Raw genomic sequence first — 22,745 nt, 5'->3', positions numbered from 1 at the left:
GATGGGCCCATTGTAGTGAGGCTTGTTAGAAAAAGCATTCTTCACATTCCTGTCAGATTGTGTGTTCCACCATTATCCCATGTACCTGAACTATTCCACCAACTCTGTCAAACCACTACTTCAAAATTCGGACTGCAGGTTTGAAATGATGCATTAATGTAAACTGAATCAGGAGATTTACATTGATCAGGGAAGCCCTCTACCCAGCACGTTATAAAACTCGCCAAATGCTCCTGGTGGGAAACATGGGGGCCAGGCTCACTTAATTGCAGGTGAGGCCCCATGTCAGTGGCAAAACCTCCCCCCAATTAAGTCAGTGGGCGGAAGGGGCTGATACGGGATCCCCAGCTGCTGCAGGCGGGGTGTCAGTTAGGCTGACTAATGAGCCAGTTGACATCCATTATCCTTGAACTCCTTAGCATAGACAAAATTACTCTTGCAGATAATTTCATCAAGTTTAAGGAAGTTGGATAGGGTTTACATGGACAGATCCCTGCTATGAGGTTTCCCTGTAAGGCTACAAGACCTATAATTGAATGAATCAGTACCAGGAAGTCAGGCTAGCTTCCAGACTAAATTAGACTAGACTGAGACTAATCAAGTGTTGTGAACTGCGAGTAGCAATCATTTGTGTTTGGAAGTGTGACCGATTTGATGTATGTTACTCCCAAAGTAAACTTAGTTCAATTTTGTTTTTCTATTCTCTTCTCTTATGTTGTATTTAATCTTTTTGTGGTAGTGGCTCACTGGTACCAATTGCCGCGAAGCACCTCAGTGAATTAACTGCTATCCAAGTAATGTTTGATGGTGTATGTTGGCTACTCTACTATAGATGATATCTCAGCCAAACCTGATGCTATCCACATCCAAAATTTCACATTGTGCAGTTTCAGTGTGGGTCACAGGATAGTAATCAGGAGCAGGAACCTAGATAATTTCCTCTGTCGCTAACCCAGGGCATTGAGGACTAATTATAGTGCCCCTACTGTCACCCCTTTGAGGTAAGCTAACAGCACTGGGGATCAAACTTGGGACTTGTCAGTTTATGTTATCACTGGATAACTTTGCTGAGCCAATGAGAAATCTTGGACATGATTTAATGCAGCTCATCCTGGTGGGAAACATGGGGACCAGGCTCACTTAATTGCAGGTGAGGCCCCATGTCAGCGGCAAAGCTCCCCAATTAAGTCAGTGGGCGGAAGGGGCTGATGCCGGATTCCCAGCTGCTGCAGGCGGGGTGTCAGTTAGGCTGATTAATGAGCCAGTTGACACCCATTATCCTTGAACCCATCACAATTTAATGGTGGCTCATGGATTAAATGGGGCCACATGGTTTTCCTGTGCCCTTGGAAGTCCACCCAGCTGGGTTTGACAGCAGCCTGTTGGGGATTGGGGGAGGTGTCCTTGCAGTCAGGCACTCTGTGCTGGATTGAGAGACCCCCCAGCATCGGGAAAGGAGGGGGGGGGCGCTGCTGAAAGCCACACCCGTCCCATTGCCTCTGACCTCCCCTGCCCTCTCCTTCCCATGACCCCTACCCCACGATCCCCATTCTGCCTTCATTCACTTTTGATCTGGGACCGCTGGTGGGTGCACTGCTGCCAGTTTCCTCCGCTCCTGCTGGTGCCTCTTTTTGGCCAGCAGCTCTTGGAGAGCTGGTCTTCACTGCTGGGGATGTCAACTGCGGGGAAGATCCGAAGGTGGCCACTTATGTCCCCAAATTCCTTGATTCCATCAGGTGCCTGCCACAGAATTGACCGGGGTTCCCCACCAGTTCTCGGACCCGTGGGCAAGACATTGGCCTGACAGAATCCTGGCCTTTGACTCCATTGGAATCCCTGGCATCCCTTCATGTTTGGAAATGTCTAGCTTTTTCAGAATATTTTCCTGTATTTTTCCTTGATCGTAACATTCCACATTACACTGACAATTCTCCACAGTCTTGCTGTTTTCTTTGTCACTCTTGTTGACCATAAATGTCAAAATAATTGAAATCTTCATGACAGTTCTTTTTTTCTAACCATGATCAAATGTTGGCTCTCACAATGAAGCTATATACCTCTGCTCCATCACTGAGGAGAACGAAGTTAGACAGTATAGATGCCTGTTCCAATAATGCTATGAGAAATTCAAATCCACCTCCCCACCCCTCCCTCTTGACCAACCCTGCAGGATTTCTTGAGCTGCAGATGCTGTGACACCGAATCTGCAATATTATTGTACTGGATCTGAAATAGCGTGCTTCATAATCCAAGTCTATCCATCCAACTTCATCAAGGGTTTCTGTTTCTCAGTAATTGGTGGCTGGTGGAATGGAGTTTTAATTGGCTTGGAGATTGTTGATTGGCATAGTCCCATCTCACTAATAACTTGAGTTTCTGTCCTTTGTGGTTTGAGGGAATTACATTGCAGTGATAGTAATGCATTTAAATTAAATTTCTTGCTGTTTTATGCAGGCAGATAATAGTAATAAGTTGTATTTAAGAGATACCAGTGAAGATTGTATTGATTGACCTATGGGTAGTGCATAATGTGAATGCAGAGAACTAAAATAAGATTGGGCTAAAAGGAATATTCCAGGATAGAACCATGCAATAGAATGATCATTTAATACTTTTCTGAAAAACATGTCCCTGTCTATATTTGATGTTATTAAATTAACATTGTAATTTTCTAAATGAGAGATAACTGTTTATAAACTAGACCCAATTCTCCCCTGAACTTACAGGATTAAGCATTGAAATTGAAAGTTTGTCCTGATCATCATCCACTGATCCCTGCTTATAGTGTCAACTTTTCTTCATTTAACATTATTTTATTTGAATTATTTTCATTCATGAAATGCTTCCTGTGTTGTTTTATTGACATTGCTTAATTAAAGTTAATGTATGATTCAATTTTTTGGGCATAATGTGACTTTGAGTTAACATGGGTAGACTTTATGTGAGTTTACATCATTTGAGGAATCGATCAGCCATGTCTATGGTGCTCCACAATTGAATATCTTCCCGCTTCTGTAAAAACACTTATAAAGAATGGCCATTGTTGGAAGGTCATTGGCATTTGTGCAACTTCACGTTAGCATGAGTTGCAACTTCCAGGGAAAGAAGATTAATTAGAGAAAAATTTAGAGGGGAAAAATGCCATGCATTTCACAGATTTCAGCCCCAGTAATGGAACTGTAATGACTTTGTAACAGTTGACTGTTTTTTTTGGTTTTCTTCCCCTGTTATATCAGAAACCAATTAAACATCTTGTTCATTCACTTAATCTATCAATATCAATTTTATGCTCCTGTCTACACTACTTACTATACCACCAATCTTTGTGTCATCAGCAAACTTGGATATGTTGCTCTCTGTTGTGCTATCCAAGTCATTGGTAAATATATTAATGACCTGGACCTTGGTGTACAGGGTTCAATTTCAAAATTTGTGAATGATACAAAATTTGGAAGCAGTGTGAACTGTGAGGAGGATAGTGTAGAACTTCAAAAAGATGTAGGCCTGAATTTTCCACTTCTGTTGGCGTCAGGTGTGTTTGGTGGTGTGAGCAGACAATATGGTGAGAAGGCCAAAAATCAGTTTCATGTCATCATAAAACCAGTTTGCGATCATCTGCTCCACCTGTCAATGGCGGGCCTTGTTTCCTGCCACCACACATCAGGAATCTAATTTCAATACTTTAGCATTTCATTGTAAGCCCTGCTCACTGTAATCATTCCCACCACACCCCGCCCCAAAGCTGGATTATCCGGGCACGTCGGCGTGATTCACAACTGTACAAAAAGCGATGTGCACCTGGCAAGCTGCACTTCGCTCGGGACTTCGAGGTTTGTTTGCCTAACTTGCTTCAGGTAGCACTCGCAGTCATTAGCGCCAGGCTTCAGAGGTAGCAGCACATCTTTTTTAGCAGGGCTCAATGGCAGGTCTCTACCGTAAAGCATAAGGCTTTCAACTGTTGCAGGGCTAGGGTTTGCTTGAAGAGGGGGGAAAGTAGCCACAGGGAAGGGAAGAGGCTGCAGGGTGAAGGCTGTACTGGGGAACTGGGGTATTCCAGGGTATGTGTTGTGGCATATGTTGATCTGTGCAAGTGGCCTCAAGGTGGTGAGGGCTGAGGAGGCAGTCTCCAGAGGGGATGAAGCCAGCTGGAGATGAGGGTGTGTGTAAGAGAGTAAGTGGTGATGTCCCTTGAACTGGCAGTGAGTGAGGTGCCAGTGAACATGTAATGGCCTTGTGAGTGTTTGAGTTTAGAGCGATGAGATAGCTACCTTGCCCTGGCAGCATAGATGAGATAATTCACCCTCTTTCTGCACTGGATGGTGAATCTCTTCTGTGCAGGATTGGCACTGACCACCACTGCCACTGCCTCCCAAGCTGGAGTGGTGAGATTTCTGAACTTCCTGCGGCCAGAGCAGGGGTAGAGGACATCACGGTGGGCCTCCAAAAGGCATTTCAGTGACAGGTCACTGAACTCTTCTTGGCCTTAGGGTCCATGTCTTCACTGGAGCAGCGCTGGGCTGTAAGCATTGAGAACTGTATGCCCAGCTGCAGTTTAGATACGGCACCTGGAGTGAGGAAATGTGAGGTAATGGCGTGGTGGGCAATTCAGAGGTCACCCGCCGGCGAGACAGCGCATTTCCTGTGGCTGCACAATTAATAAGGTGGGAAGCGTACAATATGGCGCAAAAACCCACCATTGTGGCCAGCAGGTAAAATGTTTTTCACACCCGCTACTGCACTTAATGCAATTGTGGCATGATTCCACCCATAAACAAGTTGGTCGAATGAGTGGACAAGTGGCAGATGAAATTTAATGCAGAGATGTGTGAAGTGCTTAATTTTGGTAGGAAGAATGTGGAGAGACAACATAAACTAAATGAGACAATTCTAAAGGATGTGCAGGAGCAGAAGGACCTGGGTGTTTCTGTGCATAAATCATTGAAGGTGGCAGGACAGGCTGAGAGAGCAGTTAATAAAGCATACAGTATCCGAGGCTTTGTTAATAGGGGCATAGAGTACAAAAGCAAGAAAGTGATGTTAAACTTGTATAGAACATTGTTTCAGCCTCAACTAGAGTATTGCGTGTTCAGTTCTGGGTGCCACACTTTAGGAGAGGCATGAAGGCATTAGAGAGTGTGAAGAAAAGATTCACAAGAATGGTTCCAGGTATGAGGAACTTCAGTTATGAAGATAGATTGGACAAGTTGAGACTGTTTTCCTTGGAGAACAGAGGAGATTTTATAGAGATATTCAAAATCATGAGGGACCTGGACAGAGTAGATGGGGAAAAGCTGTTCCCATTGGAGAACAAGACGGCACAGATTTAAAATAATTGGCAAAACAATTGCACCACGAGGAAAAACTTTTTCACAGAGCGAGTGGTTAGGATGTGGAATGCGCTGCGTGAGTGTGTAGTGGAATCAGGCATTCAGGAGGGAGTTGGATTATTATTTGAAAAGGAAGAATGGGGGAGAAGGCTGAAAGAAGTAAATGAATTCCACCTTGGATCACCTACATTTGGAATATGGTTACCATTTTGACAAAATTATGATCTGATTCTATGTTGCCTTCCTGCTGAGCTTTTGAGTTCTTAACTGCTATACCAGTATCTTTATCTTACTGTTATATAGTCCAGTTGAAATCTTCCTGTATCGCCAAACATTTCCCATGTATATTGTCATCTTTTATGATGCCTAAACCATGTGTTCGTTTTCATGATTCCTGTTCTTCTGCAAAAATCTACCAGTTTTTGGCTTTTCTCATATCTATTTCCAAGACCATATGGTCCACTACTTCATCGCCTCATCCTTCTCCAACAAAACTGTTCCAATCTCCCATAACAATCACTTAGCTCTTTCCACTCTCCTGCTCGATTAGTTTTTCAATTCTATCATACATTTCATCAAACTCTTCATCTGGGTATTCTCTTGTGGGCATATATCCCTGAATGGTGGTAGTGTCCACTGGTTGCCCCTTTAGTTTCATTAGCATCTGTCTATCTGAATCACATTTCACTTCACTCACACAGTTAGTCGCTTCCTTGCCTAACATTAATGCTACTCCACATTCCCTTTCTTCTTCTCCCAAGTATATCATTTTCATTTCAGCACTCATGAAGTCGCCTTCTCCTTTTCCATTTCTTGCTTCAGGTTTCCTTTCCTATTCATTGTTCCTACATTCCACGTTCCTATTCTTTTGATATTACCAAGCTTGTATATATGAGAATTTCGCTGGATGGGGACCTCAGAGACCTCATTCCCTCCCTTGCCAAAGTCAACATCATGTGTTTTTTGATAGGGGCTCATGTCCAGGCCATTGTTGTTTACTTGTGTTGATGCCATCCTGAAACGTTTTCTTGGCTATTTTCAGTAGTTGTTCACCATTGCCTTCCACTGTGGTGTCAGTTTAGTCACCGACAACTTGACCATTGTGATAGGTAGTACTGGGCTACAGTGATACCAATAGCAGGCGTCACACATCTGACCTTACGATGTTGAGAGACATAAGAAGGGGGTTATGCTAAATCACCTCCGATAGCAGCGACTTCTGCAGAGCTGAAGCAGGCCATTAGAGCTAATGCTTTGCCATGAAGGAAATCATTGAGGAGGGAGTTATATGCCTTCAAGAATTCCTCTATAATCTTCCAAGAATCCTCAGATTCTGGAAAAGTCCCAAAGGATTGGAAAACTGCCAACTGCCCTTATTCAAAAAGGTAACTAGAGGCCACTTTTTATACATTCATGGGATGTGGGCATCGCTGTTTAGGCCAGCATTTATTGCCCATTGCTCTCATTCAGAGGGTATTTTTAAGAGTCAACCACATTGCTATGGGTCTGGAGTCACATGTAGGCAAGGTAAGGACAGCAGATTTCCCTTCCCTAAAGGGCATTTGTGAACCAGGTGGGTTTTTACAATAATCAGCAATGGTTTCATAGTCATCATTAGACTTTTTAATTCCAGATTTTTATTGAACTCAATTCAAATTGAATTTCAAATTTCACTATCTGCCATGGTGGGATTTGAACCCAGGTCCCCAAAGCATTACCCTGGATCTCTGGAATACTAGTCCAGCAACAATACCACTATGATACCACCTCCCCAGTTAGCTTGACATCTGTCATTGGGAAAATGTTAGAGTCTATTATAAAAAATGTAATAGCAGAGCATTTGGAAATACATAATATAATCAAGCAGAGTCAGCATGGCTTCATGAAGGGGAAATCATGCCTGACAAATTTATTAGAATTCTTTAAGGAGGTAACAAGCAGGATATATAAAGGGAAACCAGTAGATGTAATATATTTGGATTTCCAAAAGGCACTTGATAATGTACCACACATAAGGCTATTTAATAGTGCATGGTGTTGAGGGTAGTATAGTCGCATGAATAGAGGACTGACTAACTAATAGATGACAGAGAGTTGGGATAAGGGGTGCATTTTCAGGAGGGCAACCTGTAACGTGTGGAGTGCTGCAGGGATCAGTGCTGGGACTGCAATTATTTACAATCTATATTAATGACTTGGATGAGGGAAGTGAGTGTACTATCATCAATTTTGTGGATGATACAAAAATAGGTGGGAAGGCAAGTGTTGAGGATGACACAAAGAGTCTACAGGGAGATATAGACAGTTTAAGTGAGTGGGCAAAAAATTGGCAGATGGAATATAATGTGGGAAAATCTGAGGTTATGCACTTTGGCAGGAAGGATGGAGGGGCTGAATATTATTTCATTGGAGAAAGACTGCAGAAAGCTGCAGCACAGAGGGATTTGGGTGTCCTCAGGCATGAATCCCAAAAAGCCAGCATACAAACTCAGCAGGTAATAGATAAGGCAAATGGAATGTTGGCCTTTATTTCAAAGAGAATGAATTATAAAAATAGGGAAATCTTGCTAAAACTATACAAGGCAGTAGTTAGACCACACCTAGAATACTGTGAACAGTTTTGGTCCCCTTATCTAAGGAAAGATAAACAGGCATTGGAGGCAGTCCAGAAAAGGTTCACTAGGTTGATTCTGAGTGTGGAGGGATTTTCTTATGAGGAGAGGTTGAGTAGGTTGGACCTGTACCCATTGGAGTTTAGAAGAATGAGAGGTGACCTTATTGAAACATGTAAGATTTTTAGGGGGCTTGACAGGGTAGATGCTGAGAGGTTGTTTCCCCTTTTGGGAGAGTCTAGAACTAGCCGGCATGATCTCAGAATAAGGGGTCACCCAGCTAAAACAGAGGTGAGGAGGAATTTCTTCTCTGAGGGTGAATCTGTGGAATTCTTTAATGCAGAGGGCTGTAGAGGCTGGGTTGTTAAGTATATTCAAGGCTGAGATGACAAGATTTTTAATCATTAGGGGAATTGAGGGTTATGGGGAAAAGGCAGGAAAGTGGAATTGTGGGTTATCAGATCAGCCATGATCTCATTGAATGGCAGAACAGACTCAGTGGGCCTAATAACCTACTTCTGCTCCTATGTCTTATGGTCTTATGGTCTGTCAACTGGAATTCCCTCAGTTGAAGAATTTGTAATAAAAGTAAATGAAATACGAGCTGCAGAAGAGAAGGATACCAACAACACCAATGAGCAATGGAAACAGATTAAAGAATCTGTCAAGGAAGGAGGAACAAATAGAATTTTTGAGGAAAAAGGATCAAGAAACCATTGTTTACGACTGCAAAGTTGCGAAAGATGGAAGAACGGAGAAAATGGAAGAATATCAATACTGAAGAAGGCAAGCTGAAATACAGACACTCGCAGAACGAGTTAAGAGAAAAAGCACGTGAACCATGGTTAAAATAGCAGTGTGATATACGTGAAGAATTGGATAAGCTAGGAAGGTTAGACCTTTTGTATGGAAAAACAAAGATTAGTGGCACTCAGCATAAAGGATTGAAAAGAACAGCCATCGATAAAAAGGAAGGTGTTTTATTTTATTGGGGTTTGTTAACAAGACAAAAATAAGGAGCATATTGAAGAATTAAATACAAAAAATGAAAAACCTGAAATGCTTGAGCCAGAAGAAGAGAGTAATGTTGACATTGATTTCATTGGACCAGAAATACTAGTGAGTGAGATAAGAGCAGCAATAAATGAGATAAAAACTGGATAAGTGGCTGGAACAGATGAAATGCCTGCAGCATTGATTAACAACAGGGGAAAGAACATCAATGTTTACCAAGCTGTGCAAAGATATTTATATATCAGGAGAGTGGCCAAAGGACTTTATGCAGATAATAAAAATCATCCTAAGAAAGAAGCTGATATTCTGACTTTCGTATAATTAGTCTGATTGCCCATGCATCGAAGGTTGTGTTGAGAGTTGGAACAAAGAGAGTTCAGTGGGAAGACCAGTTTTGATTCCAGGGAGGAAGAGGGAGAAAGAAGCAATTGGCATTATAAGATTAATGAGTGAACACAGTTTAGAGTTTGGACAGGATTGATCTGTATGTTCTGTAGATTTTGGAAAAACATTTGATTGGATTGACGGGATTAAGCTCTTGATAGTGCTGACATGCATTGGAGTAGACTGGAGAGATGGATGAATCATAAGAAATCTGTACATGGGACAAACAACAACAGTGAGAGTAACCAACAGGGAGTTGGAACCATGTGTAATTGGAAGAGGAGTTCAATAAGGGTGTTGTTTATCACCAGCCCTCTTCAATGTCTATGCAGAAGCAATGATCAAAGGTGTGTTTGAAGACACAGAATCTGGCATTAAGATCGCAGGGGCGAATGATAATATCAGTTAGATTTGCAGGTGACAAAGCACTTGTAGCAAGCATGGAGGAAGGATTACAAGAACTAGTAGATAGCCTAGTAACAGCAGGGATGAACTTTGGAATGTAAGGGAATATTGGCAAACTTATCTCAAAATCACGAAGAAATATTCATATATTCATAAAAGGAAGAGAACCAGGATAGATGCGAGGATTCATGTATTTAGGAAGCATAATATCTGTAGATGAAGGGTACAACAAATAAATAAGTAGGATGGCAATGGGAAAGGCTGTATTTGGTAAGACAGCTGCTAACTAAAATCCTGAATAAACAACTCAAGAAGTGACTTGTAGAATGCTTGATTTGTAGTGTTGTTTTGTATGGATGTGACACTTTGATATTAGGAAAGAGGAGACCAATTTACTAAAATAGCTTTGAGATGTGGGCTTGGAGGAAAATGGAAAGGATCAACTGAACAGAAAAAGTAACAAATGATGAAGTGCTGAAGAGAGTGAATGAACAAAGAAATTTGCTGAATGTAATTAGGAAAAAGCTGACAGAATGGGGAAACTGGGAGACAGAAACATAGAAAATAGGAGCAGGAGTAGGCCATTCGGCCCTTCGAGCCTGCTCCGCCATTCATTAAGACCATGGCTGATCATTCAGCTCAGTAGCCTGCTCCCGCTTTCTCCCCATATCCTTTGATCCCTTTTGCCCCAAGAGCTATATCTAACAACTCCTTGAAAAGATACAATGTTTTGGCCTCAACTACTTTCTGTGGTAGCGAATTCCACAGGCTCACCACTCTCTGGGTGAAGAAATTTCTCCTCATCTCAGTCCTAAAAGGCCTACCCCGTACCTTCAGACTGTGACCCCCTAGTTCTGGACTCCCCCACCATCAGGAACATCTTTCCTGCATCTACCCTGTCTAGTCCTGTTAAAATTTTATAGGTTTCTGTGAGATCCCCCCTCATTCTTCTGAACTCCAGCAAATATAATCCTAACTGACTCAATCTCTCCTCATATGTCAGTCTCGCCATCCCAGGAATCAGTCGGGTAAACCTTCGCTGCACTCCCTCTATAGCAAGAACATCCTTCCTCAGATAAGGAGACCAAAACTGCACACAATATTCCAGGTGTGGTCTCACCAAGGCCCTGTGTAATTGCAGCAATACATCCCTGACCCTGTACTCGAATCCTTTTGCTATGAAGGCCAACATACCATTTGCCTTCCTTACCACCTGCTGCACCTGCATGCTTACCTTCAGTGATTGGTGTACGAGGGCACCCAGGTCTAGTTGCACATTCCCTTCTCTCAATTTATAACCATTCAGATAATCTGCCTTCCTGTTTTTGCAACCAAAGTGGATAACCTCACATTTATCCACATTATACTGCATCTGCCATGCATTTGCCCACTCACTCAGCTTGTCCAAATCACACTGAAGCATCTCTGCATCCTCCTCACAGCTCACCCTCCCACCCAGCTTTGTGTCATCTGCAAATTTGGAGATATTACATTTAATTCCCTCATCTAAATCATTAATATATATTGTGAATAGCTGGGGTCCCAGCACCGATGCCTGCGGTACCCCACTAGTCACTGCCTGCCATTCGGAAAAAGACCCGTTTATTCCTACTCTTTGTTTCCTGTCTGCCAACCAGTTTTCTATCCATCTCAATACACTACCCCCAATCTCATGCACTTTAATTTTACATGCTAATCTCTTATGTGGGACTTTGTCGAAAGCCTTCCGAAAGTCCAAATAAACCACATCCACTGGCTCCCCCTCATCAACTCTACTAGTTACATCCTCGAAAAATTCTAGTAGATTTGTCAAGCATGATTTCCCTTTCATAAATCCATGCTGACTCTGTCCGATTCTGCCACTGTTTTCCAAGTGCTCAGCTATTCAATCTTTTATAATGGACTCTAGAATTTTCCCCACTACCGACATCAGGCTGACTGTTCTATAATTCCCTGTTTTTCTCTCTACCTCCCTTGTTAATTAGTGGGATTACATTAGCTACCCTCCAATCTGTAGGAACTGTCCCAGAGTCTATAGAATGTTGGAAGATGACCACCAATGCATCCACTATTTCTAGAGCCACTTCCTTAAGTACTCTGGGATGTAGATTATCAGGCCCCGGGGGATTTATTGACCTTCAATCCCATCAATTTCGCTAACACCATTTCCCTACTAATACTGATTTCTTTCAGTTCCTCCCTCTCACTAAACCCTGTGTTCCCCAACATTTCTGGTATGTTATTAGTGTCCTCCTTCGTGAAAACAGAACCAAAGTATGTATTTAGTTGGTCAGCCATTTCTTTGTTCCCCATTATAAATTCCTCTGTATCTGCCTGTAAGGGACCTACATTTGTCTTCACCAATCTTTTTCTCTTCACATACCTATAGAAACTTTTACAGTCAGTTTTTATGTTCCCCACAAGCTTACTCTCGTACTCTATTTTCCCCTTCTTAATCGTTCCTTTGGTCCTCCTTTGCTAAACTGCCCCCAATCTTCAGGTCTGTTGTTTTTTCTGACCAACTTGTATGCCTCTTCCTTGGATCTAAAACTATCTCTAATTTCCCTTGTAAGTCCTGGTTTTTCCACCTTTCCTGTTTTACTTTTGCGCCAGACAGGAATAAACAATTGTTGCAGTTCACCCATGCGCTCTTTGAATGTTTGCCATTGCCGATCCACCATCATCCCTTTAAGTAACGTTTCCCAATCCATCATAGCCACCTCGCGCCTCATACCATTATAGTTTCCTTTACTAAGATTCAGGACCCCAGTCTCAGAATCAACTACGTCACTCTCCATCTTGATGAAGAGCTCTATCATATTATGGTCGCTCATTCCCAAGGGGCCTCACACAACTAGATTGCCAATTATCCCTTTCTCATTACATAATACCCAGTCTAGGATGGCCTGTTCTCTAATTGGTTCCTCAACGTATTGGTCCAGAAAACCATCCCGTATACACTCCAGGAATTCCTCCTCTACGGTATTGTTACTAATTTGATTTGCCCAAACTATATGCAGATTAAAGTCACCCATAATTACAGATGTTCCTTTATTGCATGCATCTCTAATTTCCTGTTTAATGCCTTTCCCAACATCACTACTACAGTTTGGGGGTTTATATACACTAACGTTTTTTGCCCCTTAGTGTTTCTCAGCTCTACCCATACAGATTCCACATCGTTGGAGCTAATATCTTTCCTCACTGTTGCTTTAATTTCCTCTTTAATCAGCAATGCAACTCCATCGCCTTTTCCTTTTTGTCTGTCCTTCTTAAATACTGAATACCCCTGGATGTTCAGTTCCCATCCCTGGTCACACTGCAGCCATGTCTCCGAAATCCCAACTATATCATACCTTTTTACATCTATTTGCGTGGTTAATTCATCTACTTTATTGCGAATGCTCCTCACATTAAGGTACAAAGCCTTAAGGCTTGTCCTTTTAACATTGCTTGTCCTGTTCCCACTATTTTTCACTGAGGCCTTGTTTGATTTTTGTCCTTGATTTCCCTGCCTATCACTTTTCTTATTCCCCTCTCTATCTTTTGTCCTTGTCCTTGATTCCCCCTCCTCTGACTCCTTGCATAGGTTCCCATCCCCCTGCCATTTTAGTTTAAACCCTCCCCAACCACTCTAGCAAATATTCCCCCCGAGGACATCAGTCCCGGTCCTGCCCAAGTGTAACCCGTCCAGTTTGTACTGGTTCCACCTCCCCCAGAACCGGTACCAATGTCCCAGAAATCTGAAAGTCTCCCCCTCACACCATCTCTTCAGCCACATATTCATCCGATATATCCTGCTATTTCTGCTCTGACTAGCACGTGGCACTGGTAGTAATCCTGAGATCACTACCTTTGAGGTCCTACTTTTCAACTTACTTCCTAACTCCCTATATTCTGCTTTTAGGACCTCATCCCTTTTTTTACCGATGTCGTTTGTACCAATGTGTACCACGACCACTTCATCCTCCCACTTCAGAATATCCTGTGGCCGGTCTGAGACATCCTAGACCCTAGCGCCAGGGAGGCAACATACCATCCTGGAGTCTCGTTTGCGGCCACAGAAACGCCTATCTATTCCCCTTACAATTGAATCCCCTATAACTATTGTACAGGGCACATCTTACGAAGAAACAGATGAGTAAGAGAAATTATGGAGGGAAGATGTAAAGGAAAAGGAGGAAGAGAAAGGAAGAGAACACCAATGTTGGACGGCTTGAAAATTGAAGCAAGTTATTGGCAAATGAGAAGGCTGGCATAGAATAGAGAGACGTGGAAAGTCAATGAGTCAGGGACCTGCCTTCAGGCAGAACCCACATAATGATAATGATGTCTTTCAAAGGGAAAAATGTGGAGGGCATGCCAAGGTAGGCCATGGGGATGTCTTTGTCGTGAGAAGAGGAGAAGGAAGTGCGCGAGGTTTCAGCATCATACCAGTCAGGTGTACTCTCCACCAGCACAGACACACCCCTCAATGGGCCCTTATGCAATCTTAGAACAGGTGGCAAAGGGTGAGCAGCACTTCCTGAGTGAGCAGGAGGAGGTGAGGGAGGCAGAGGCAGCTACGGGCAGTCCCCATCTCAGCTGGGCAGAGATGCACAGTTTCTGGAGTCACGCACAAGGTAGGTATTCCTGGACTAGCAGCTGAAGATGTATGCCCACATGTTGGAGTTCCCTGTGGCGTTAAGGAGTCATGGGCACAGAATGGGAGGAGTCCATTCATCACATGCACCGTCATGTCTCCGGGTGTTGAAGGCATGAGCTCCTCCATTGAGAGAGTGGCCACCCTCATGGAGAGCAAATGTCGCATCACTCAGAGTGTATGCAGGAGTAGTGCGCTGACATACACAGAATGTATGAGACATTCTGTAGTATTGACCGGTAAGTGGTGTTAATGCAGGCTGCAAAGATGCATGGAGTGGATACCTGTTAATGCCCCAGCTGGTGGTTCCCTCAGATGCTTAAGTGCTCCATCAAAGGGCTGAAGGAATCGGAGATAATGTTGAAGGGACCAGCCTGTACAGGGCACCAGCATCAAGATCCAAAATCTTCCCCTCTAACCATGGAACTATCCACTCAGGCCCTATGACAGAGGCTGTCCCTGCATTGTTGCTGGTGGAGCAGCCTGTGGAGGGGCACCCACTGACACTGCTAAGATGAGGATGATTGCCATGGGCATCTCAGCTGCAAGCAGACACAAGTGAGCAGGCTGCATCTACCGCATCCCCAGCTACAGAGGGAGCATCCCATCGGTGCGGTTGCAAGCGACGGCCATCATGTTGATAACTTTGCATTGAGGCTCATTTGAATGATGTATTATGTTTGAGTAAAGCTTTCAGAATTCAATACATTGGATGTGTTTTTGAACCAAGACTGTCCGTTTCCAGCCTTTGATGAAATCAAGGTAAAAAGGGAAGATGTTGGGGACTGATGCAAAGGTTTGTGCTCAGGGTCATTGCTTGGATGATGGTGACTTGTGCCTCATTCATTGTTGGGAGCAATTGTAGGCATTTGTGTTGTGTGCATGGTGATGACATTATCTTATTTCAACAAAGTTGAGTATCAGGTCCAAATGCTTTCCAGGGTGACCAACCCTCACAGACTGCTGGAAACCTCCATGTTTCTTGTGGCCGCTCTCATAATTTACAAACAGCCCCTCAACAAGCTGACATTTAGCTCATTTGCATACCAAATTACAGACCTGCCATTTTCTGACCCTGTTGCAAAAATTGCAGTGCCTTAGAACTGCATGGAAAACAGTCACGCCTCTCTATGGCGCAATTTTCCAGGCCCATCCACCTCTCTTCCCATTTCCGCTGCCCTACAAAAATTTTGCTCCACAAGTCACTTCCTTTCAATATATGTACATATGACCTGAAACCTCAGTTTCTCTCTCCACAGATGCTGCCAGACAGCATTGAGTATTTCTAGCATTTTCTGTTTTTATTTCAGTTTTCCAGCATCCACAATGTTTTGCTTTTGGAAGCATATACATTATTCTGTCTAGTTACTTCCTCAAAAAATCAATTGGACATGACCTACCTGTTACAAATCCATGTTGGCTCTCTCTAATTAGTTCAAATTTCTCTTAAGTGCTCAGCCACTCTGTTCTAAGTATAGATTCCAATAATTTCCCCACAATAGATGTCAGACTAACAGGTCTATAATTTCCTGTTTTCTTGCCTTTGTGATACTAATGTCTAGAATTAGTTCAGAGTCTAGAAACAAATTGGATATTGCCTGATCTATGTACTCCATTAAAGATCATGCAATAACATCTTGTACAAAAGTAAGAACGTTCTTAACATACCAATCTACAATGTGTGCATGTGATACTAATGGGAACCTACATTACCAGTGAAAGGAATCGGTCCATACGGATACATTTAAAATATAAAAATCCAATTTTATATTGTGAGGCTCAAACTTCAAGTTAAAATTGAAAGGGCACAGTTTTGCCTAACGATTTTGTGGGTCGCTATTAAATTGTTTACATCTGGAATATTTATTTTCTTCTTTCTACACTCCATTCGATGATTTTCACTTCATAGTCATGAATCTATTTGTGTGACAGTCCACCAATATACTGTCTTGATGTATAATTGCACTGTGGGGGTATGTTGGAGCCAAACATACCAGGAAAGTTTGAGTTTTGATTCTTGATCTTCGCTTAGATGGCCACTTGTGTCCCTACTCAACACCATTGAACACTGCACATTTGCCCCTATTTTACCAGATTAAGACATAAAATTAGTCAGTGTACCAGTGTACCCCATTCTCATTTCTAACAACTCTGCTGAATAACATGTATGCATAGATATTCGGTGAAGTCAGAATTAGACTCAGTTATAAATCTCCCCACCTTCACCCCCACTCCCCTCCCATGTTGCCTGCTTATGATTGTTATTCATATTTACAGATGAGATTAAACACTTGCATGGCGTACCCAGCAAGAATCATTACTGTCAGGAGAAGAGGGGACAAAGTGAAACTCTTGCAGTTTTAAAGACGGCTGAAAGGCAATCAGCATAACTTGGGAACAATCAGAACTGAAACCAATTATTAGAAATGCACTTTTTTTTTTACAGTCAACCCTAGCTGGCAAAGTAGCATTAAAAAATACAAGCTGTTTGATGGAAATTAAAGTTGGTGTAGCATGCAGCTTGTTAAAGGCAGTTTTGAAAAATTAGTTTTACAGAAAACATTTCTAACTGTGTGATTGACTTGTAATGTTTTGGGCAGAATTTTACGTCCCATGGATGGGCACATGCCCGACATAGTCGGGCCTAAAATCGCGCGAGATGACTTTGGACAAACATCCTGACATCATTGAGCACTCCTGCGATATTTCGCTGGGTGGGCTCACGCAAAAGTTGGAAGCACGTCCACTGACAATTAAGCTGCCAATTAAACCCATTAACAACACAACTGTCTGCGATTTTTGTGGCCCGTCCAACCTTACGGTTGGCGGATGGGTAAATCGGCCAGGCGGCCTTTACATTTTTCATCAAACCTCATCCAAGGGCGGGATGTAATCTCTGTTAGGAAATAAAATAAAAATAAGTATCCAATCCCAAAAAGCTAGCATACAGGTTCAGCAGATAATAGAGAGGGCAAATGGAATGTTGGCCTTTATTTCAAAGTGAATGGAGTATAAAAATAGGGAAGTCTTGCTAAAACTATGTAAGGCACTAGACAACACCTAGAATAAGACCATAAGACGTAGGAGCAGAAGTAGGCCATTCGGCCCATCGAGTCTGCCCTGCCACTCAATGAAATCATGGCTGACCTCAACTCCACTTTTTTGCCTTTTAATCATAACCCGTTGATTCCCTTGCTGATTAAAAATCTGTCTTTCTCACCCTTGAATATACTTAACGACCCAGCCTCTACAGCCCACTGCAGTAAAGAACTCCACAGATTGACTACTCTCTGAGAAAAGAAATTCCTCCTCATCTCTGTTTTAAATGGGTGCCCCCTTATTCTGAGATTATGCCCTCTGGTCCTAGACTCTCCCACAAGGGGAAGCATCCTCTCAGCATTACCCTGTCAAGCCCCCTAAGAATCTTATTTGTTTCAATAAGGTCATCTCTCATTCTTCTAAACTCCAATGAGTACAGGCCCAACCTACTCAACCTCTCCTCATAAGAAAATCCCTCCATACCTGGGATCAACCTAACGAACCTTCTCTGGACTGTCTCCAATGCCATTATAAGGGGACCAAGACTGTTCACAGTATTCTAGATGTGGTCTAACTAGTGTCTTTTATAGTTTTAGCAAGACTTCCCTATTTTTATACTCCATTCCCTTTGAAATAAAGGCCAACATTCCATTTGCCTTACCTATTACCTGCAGAAATTGTATGCTAGCTTTTTGTAATTCATGCCTGAGGACCCCCAAATCCCTCTGTGTTGCAGCTTTCTTCACTCTTTCTCCATTCAAGTAATATTCAGCTCCACTATTCTTCCTGCCAAAGTGCATAACCTCACATTTTACCACATTATATTCCATCTGCCACGTTTTTGCCCACTCACTTAACCTGTCTATATCTCTCTTTAGACTCTTTGTGTCATCTTTGCCACTTGCCTTCCCACCTAATTTTGTGTCATCCGCAAACTTGGCGATAGTATATACATTTCCCTCACCCTAGTCATTAATATAGCTTGTAAATAATTATAGCCCCAGTACTGACCCCTGTGGCACTCCACTAGTTTCAGGTTGCCATTCTGAAAATGGCCCTCGTATCCCAACTCTCTGTCTTCTATTAGTTAGCCAGTCCTCTATCCATGCTAATATACTACCCCCAACACCATGGGCTATTATCTTATTAAGTAGCCTTATGTGTGGTACATTATCGAAAGCCTTTTGGAAATCCAAATATATTACATCCACTGGTTCCCCTTTACTATCCTGCATGTCACCTCCTCAAAAAATTCTAATAAATTTGTCAGGCATGATTTCCCCTTCATGAAGCCATGCTGACTCTGCTTGATTAGATTATGCATTTCTAAATGCTGTGCTATTACATCCTTTATAATAAACTCAAACATTTTCCCAATGACAGATGTTAAGCTAGCTGACCTATAGTTACCTGTTTTTTGTCTCCCTCCCTTTTTGAATAAGGGTGTTAAATTGGCAGTTTTCCAATCCTCTGGGACTTTTCCAGAATCTAAGGATTCTTGGAAGATTACTACCAGTGCATCCACTACCTCTGCAGCTATTTCCTTTAATATCCTAGGATGCAACCCATCAGGCCCAGGGGATTTATTGGCCTTTAGCCCCATTAGTTTCCCTTGTACTTTCTCTCTAGTGATAGTTATTGTTTTTATTTCCTCCCCCTCCTTTGCCCCAAGATTATTTAGTATTTTTGGTGTGCTGTTAGTGTCTTCTACAGTGAAGATTGATGCAAAGCATTTGTTCAACTCCTCTGCCATTTCCTGCTTCCCCATTATTATTTCCCCAACCTCATTTTCTAAGGGATCTATATTGACTTTGGCCTCTCTCTTCCTTTTTATATATTTAAAGAAGCTCTCACTGTCCATTTTTATATTACTTGCTAGTTTACCCTCAAAGTTTATTTTCTCCCTCATTTTTTTGGTCATCTTCTGGTGGTTTTTAAAATTTTCCCAAACCTCTGGCTTACCACTAACCATTGCCACATTGTATGCTTTTTCTTTCACTTTGGTACTATCCTTAACTTCCTACTGTGGACAGTTTTGGTCCCCTTACCTAAGGAAAGATGTACTGGCATTGGAGGCAGTCCAAAGAAGGTTCACTAGGTTTATCCCAGGTATGGAGGGATTTTCTTATGAAGAGATGTTGAGTAGGTTGGGCGTGTCCCCTTTGAAGTTTCGAAGAATGAGACATGGCCTTATTGAAACAAATAAGATTCTTAGGGGGCTTAACAGGGTAGATGCTGAGACGTTGTTTCACCTTGTGGGAGAGTCTAGGACCAGAGGGCATAATCTCAGAGTAAGGGGGCGCCCACTTTAGACAGAGATGATGAGGAATTTCTTCTCTCAAGGATAGTGAACCTGTGGAGTTCTTTACCACAGAGGGCTGTAGAGGCTGGGTCATTAAGTATATTCAAAGTTAAGATAGACAGATTTTTAATCAGTAAGGGAATCAAGGGTTACAGGGAAAAGGCAGGAAAGTGGAGTTGAGGATTATCAGATCAGCTATGATGTCATTGAATGGCGGAGCAGACTCAATGGGCTGAATGGCCTACTTCTCCTACGTCTTATGGTCTGTGGACAGCATTTTTATGAGGTATGATTTCAGGCGCTTGATTGTGATGCATGGACATTTTTGCAGCTTTTTGCAGCCTTATTTCATTATTTGCAATCTGCAGCTCCCTGAGGCAGCTGTCTGCCTTCCGGGAGCTCTCTCACAGTGCTCACTCACGCCCGCGGTGACGTCGTTGCCCGCTCTCTTCGCGCCCCCACCCGGACAACGCTGAGCTTTTCAGCGCGCATTTCACACAGGCTGGTCGTTAATTGGCCAGTCAGCATGAAATCGCGGTCGGGGGTCCATTTCCCAGCTCCTCCCAGGCCCACCGATAGCGTGTGCCCGATGACCTAAAAATTGAGGCCTTTGAGTTAAGACTGGCCAGATGATAATGAATACTAAGGGGACATTAGTCTCAGTTACCAAAAAATACTTGGGATGTTTGATGTAGTAGGATGGTTATCCTTGATTAAGTCTGTAGTGCAGCAAAAGTACTGAAATGCATAATAAATTTGATGCAGTTAAAGACAATTTACCTGTCTCATACTTCTGGTGGGGAGCTGTACTCCGAGTGTAGATCAGAAAACTAGTGGTTTTTGTAGTCTGATCTTTAGCCCATGCTCCTTTGGAGCACAGCTGTCAATTGGGAGCACAGGATCAGTGAATTTACTCGACAATTCTATAGTTTTCATTGATCACAAAGAGGGGTGAAAAGTCTGCTGATAATTTAAGTAAAAAGATTATTAAAAAGTAAAAGACAGAAAATTCAATTTTTTGTATTTATTGACTTTACTAAAATTTGTAAGCGGAATTTCAATCCCAAAGTGCCTGCTTTTCTTGCCTATACAATTAATGTAATTGATGTTATTTTATGCATCTTGGCTACAGTCCAGGAACTATTGTCAGAAGATCATGGTTGCAGTCTGCCAGCCACTCCACAGTCCATTTCAGATCTGAAATCATTGGCAACTGCTTTACTTGAGACAATTCATGACAAGAACATGGTTCTTCAGCATCAACGACAGACTAACAGGCACGTATTACATCTGCTTGATAACAAAGACCCAATTGTGCTGTGGTTTTAAATGTGTTGATTTCCCATTGGTACAGATAAGTAAAGTATTACTATTGTTGTATTACTCTTGGAAACAAGGAGATTGAATTATGGTGTTATTGTTTTGATAGAAGATTTAGTGCTTTGTCGCCACTGATCTGATTACTCAGTTGCAAAGCTGTTGTTTCTTTTTAGCTGAATAAAGGCTCTTCATCAAGAAGTGTAGCATTCTCCTTATCTTCCAATTGAACAAATGTCCTGAAAGTGGAAATGATGAAGGGAAGACTAGGAGCCTCATGCTAGCTGGACCTCTCTGGATTACTTAGTGTCAGTGTTTTTTTATCTGTACAAATAATTCCCAAGACACACTCTATTCCAGGCTTTTGAAACAGTATTTTACATACGATATTGTAATTCCTTACATTCAGAAATCTGCATCTTTTGCTTTCCTGAAAGGGTTGAATAATGTAGCCCATATATAGCAGCTACCTTGATTTTTGGTAAATTGACTAGAGTTTATGTAGAAATCCCATTATATCCTCCAGCTCTTGGATGGTGGAAATTACATTAAATCAGATCCCTACAGGCCAAAATAAATAATTAAATTTATTTGCAATTCTAAGGAAGAAGCTGCAAAAATACGAGATATATGATGCTGTATAAGACAGAATCTTCTGACGTAAATTCTTTGGAAATGCCTATTGAAAGAGCAAGTTGGACTCTTAGTCTCTTGAAGTAAAACAAGAAGTCTCGCTCTATTGCTGCGGTAGGGAATTATGCTTCAAAAGTTAAACTGAACACTCAGGGAGCTGTTTAGTCTGAACATTCTCCAGAAGTCAGTATGATCTAAAAACACAGAGGTCCACTTCTTTTATATCCGTTACTTTTTTGAAGACCAAAAGAACAATATGTGGCATATGGCAGCAGTGCAGATTATCTGGTATTTCTCTAAAATTAAAGCACAATATCAAGAAGAGCCCTTGTAACTCGCTGCCTTCCTCCATCTTCATTTAGAGTCTTACCAGGGTTAATACTTAATACCCAATAAGTTAGAGTCATAGAATCCTTTATAGCACAGAAAGAGGCCTTTCAGCCATCAAGTCTGTGCTGTCTCTCCATGGAGCAATCCAGTCAATCCAATTACCCCTCTCTATCCCCATACCCCTATAAGCTTGTTTCCTTCAAATGCCCATCGAATTTCCTTTTGAAATCATTGATATTCTTTGCATCCACAGCCCTCTGGGCAGTTAGTTCCAGGTCATTACCACTCGCTCCATAAAAAACAAAGTTCTTCCTTACATTCCCCCTGCATCTCTTGCCCAAAACCTTAAATCTGTGCCCCTAATCCTTGTACCATCAGCTAATGGGAACAGTTTTTTCTTGTCTACCTTATCAGACCTGTCATAATCTTGCACACTTCTATCAAATTTCCCCTCAACCTCCTTTGCTCCAAGGAGAACAACCTCAGCTTCTCCAACCTAACCTCGGAGCTAAAATCCCCCAGCCCTGGAACCATTCTGGTAAATCTCCTCTGCACCCTCTCAAGGACCTTCACATCCTTCCTAAAGTGTAGTGACCAGAACTGGATGCAATATTCTAGTTGTGGCCTAACCAAAGCTTTAGAAAGGTTTAGCGTTACTTCCCTGCTTTAATACTCAATGCCTCTAATTATGAAGCCCAAGATCCCAAATGCTTTGCTAAACATTCTCTCAGTATGTCCTG

At 42.3% G+C, this 22,745-nt stretch overlaps 1 protein-coding gene across 2 annotated transcripts in view; it reads left to right on the top strand.

The window, feature by feature from the left end:
• ccdc149a (coiled-coil domain containing 149a) overlaps positions 1–22,745 on the top strand; it is a 169,209-nt gene that overhangs the window by 83,809 nt on the left and 62,655 nt on the right. For both annotated transcript variants that reach the window (XM_078545892.1, XM_078545886.1), the window contains exon 9: positions 20,858–21,002. In XM_078545892.1, the coding sequence (XP_078402018.1) occupies positions 20,858–21,002 (145 nt within the window). The remainder of the gene's footprint in view (positions 1–20,857; positions 21,003–22,745) is intronic.

Source organism: Cetorhinus maximus, chromosome 1 (assembly GCF_964194155.1).
Source record: "Cetorhinus maximus chromosome 1, sCetMax3.hap1.1, whole genome shotgun sequence".
In the NCBI taxonomy this organism is placed as follows: Eukaryota; Metazoa; Chordata; class Chondrichthyes; order Lamniformes; family Cetorhinidae; genus Cetorhinus; species Cetorhinus maximus.
This window is presented reverse-complemented; position numbering and strand designations above follow the sequence as displayed.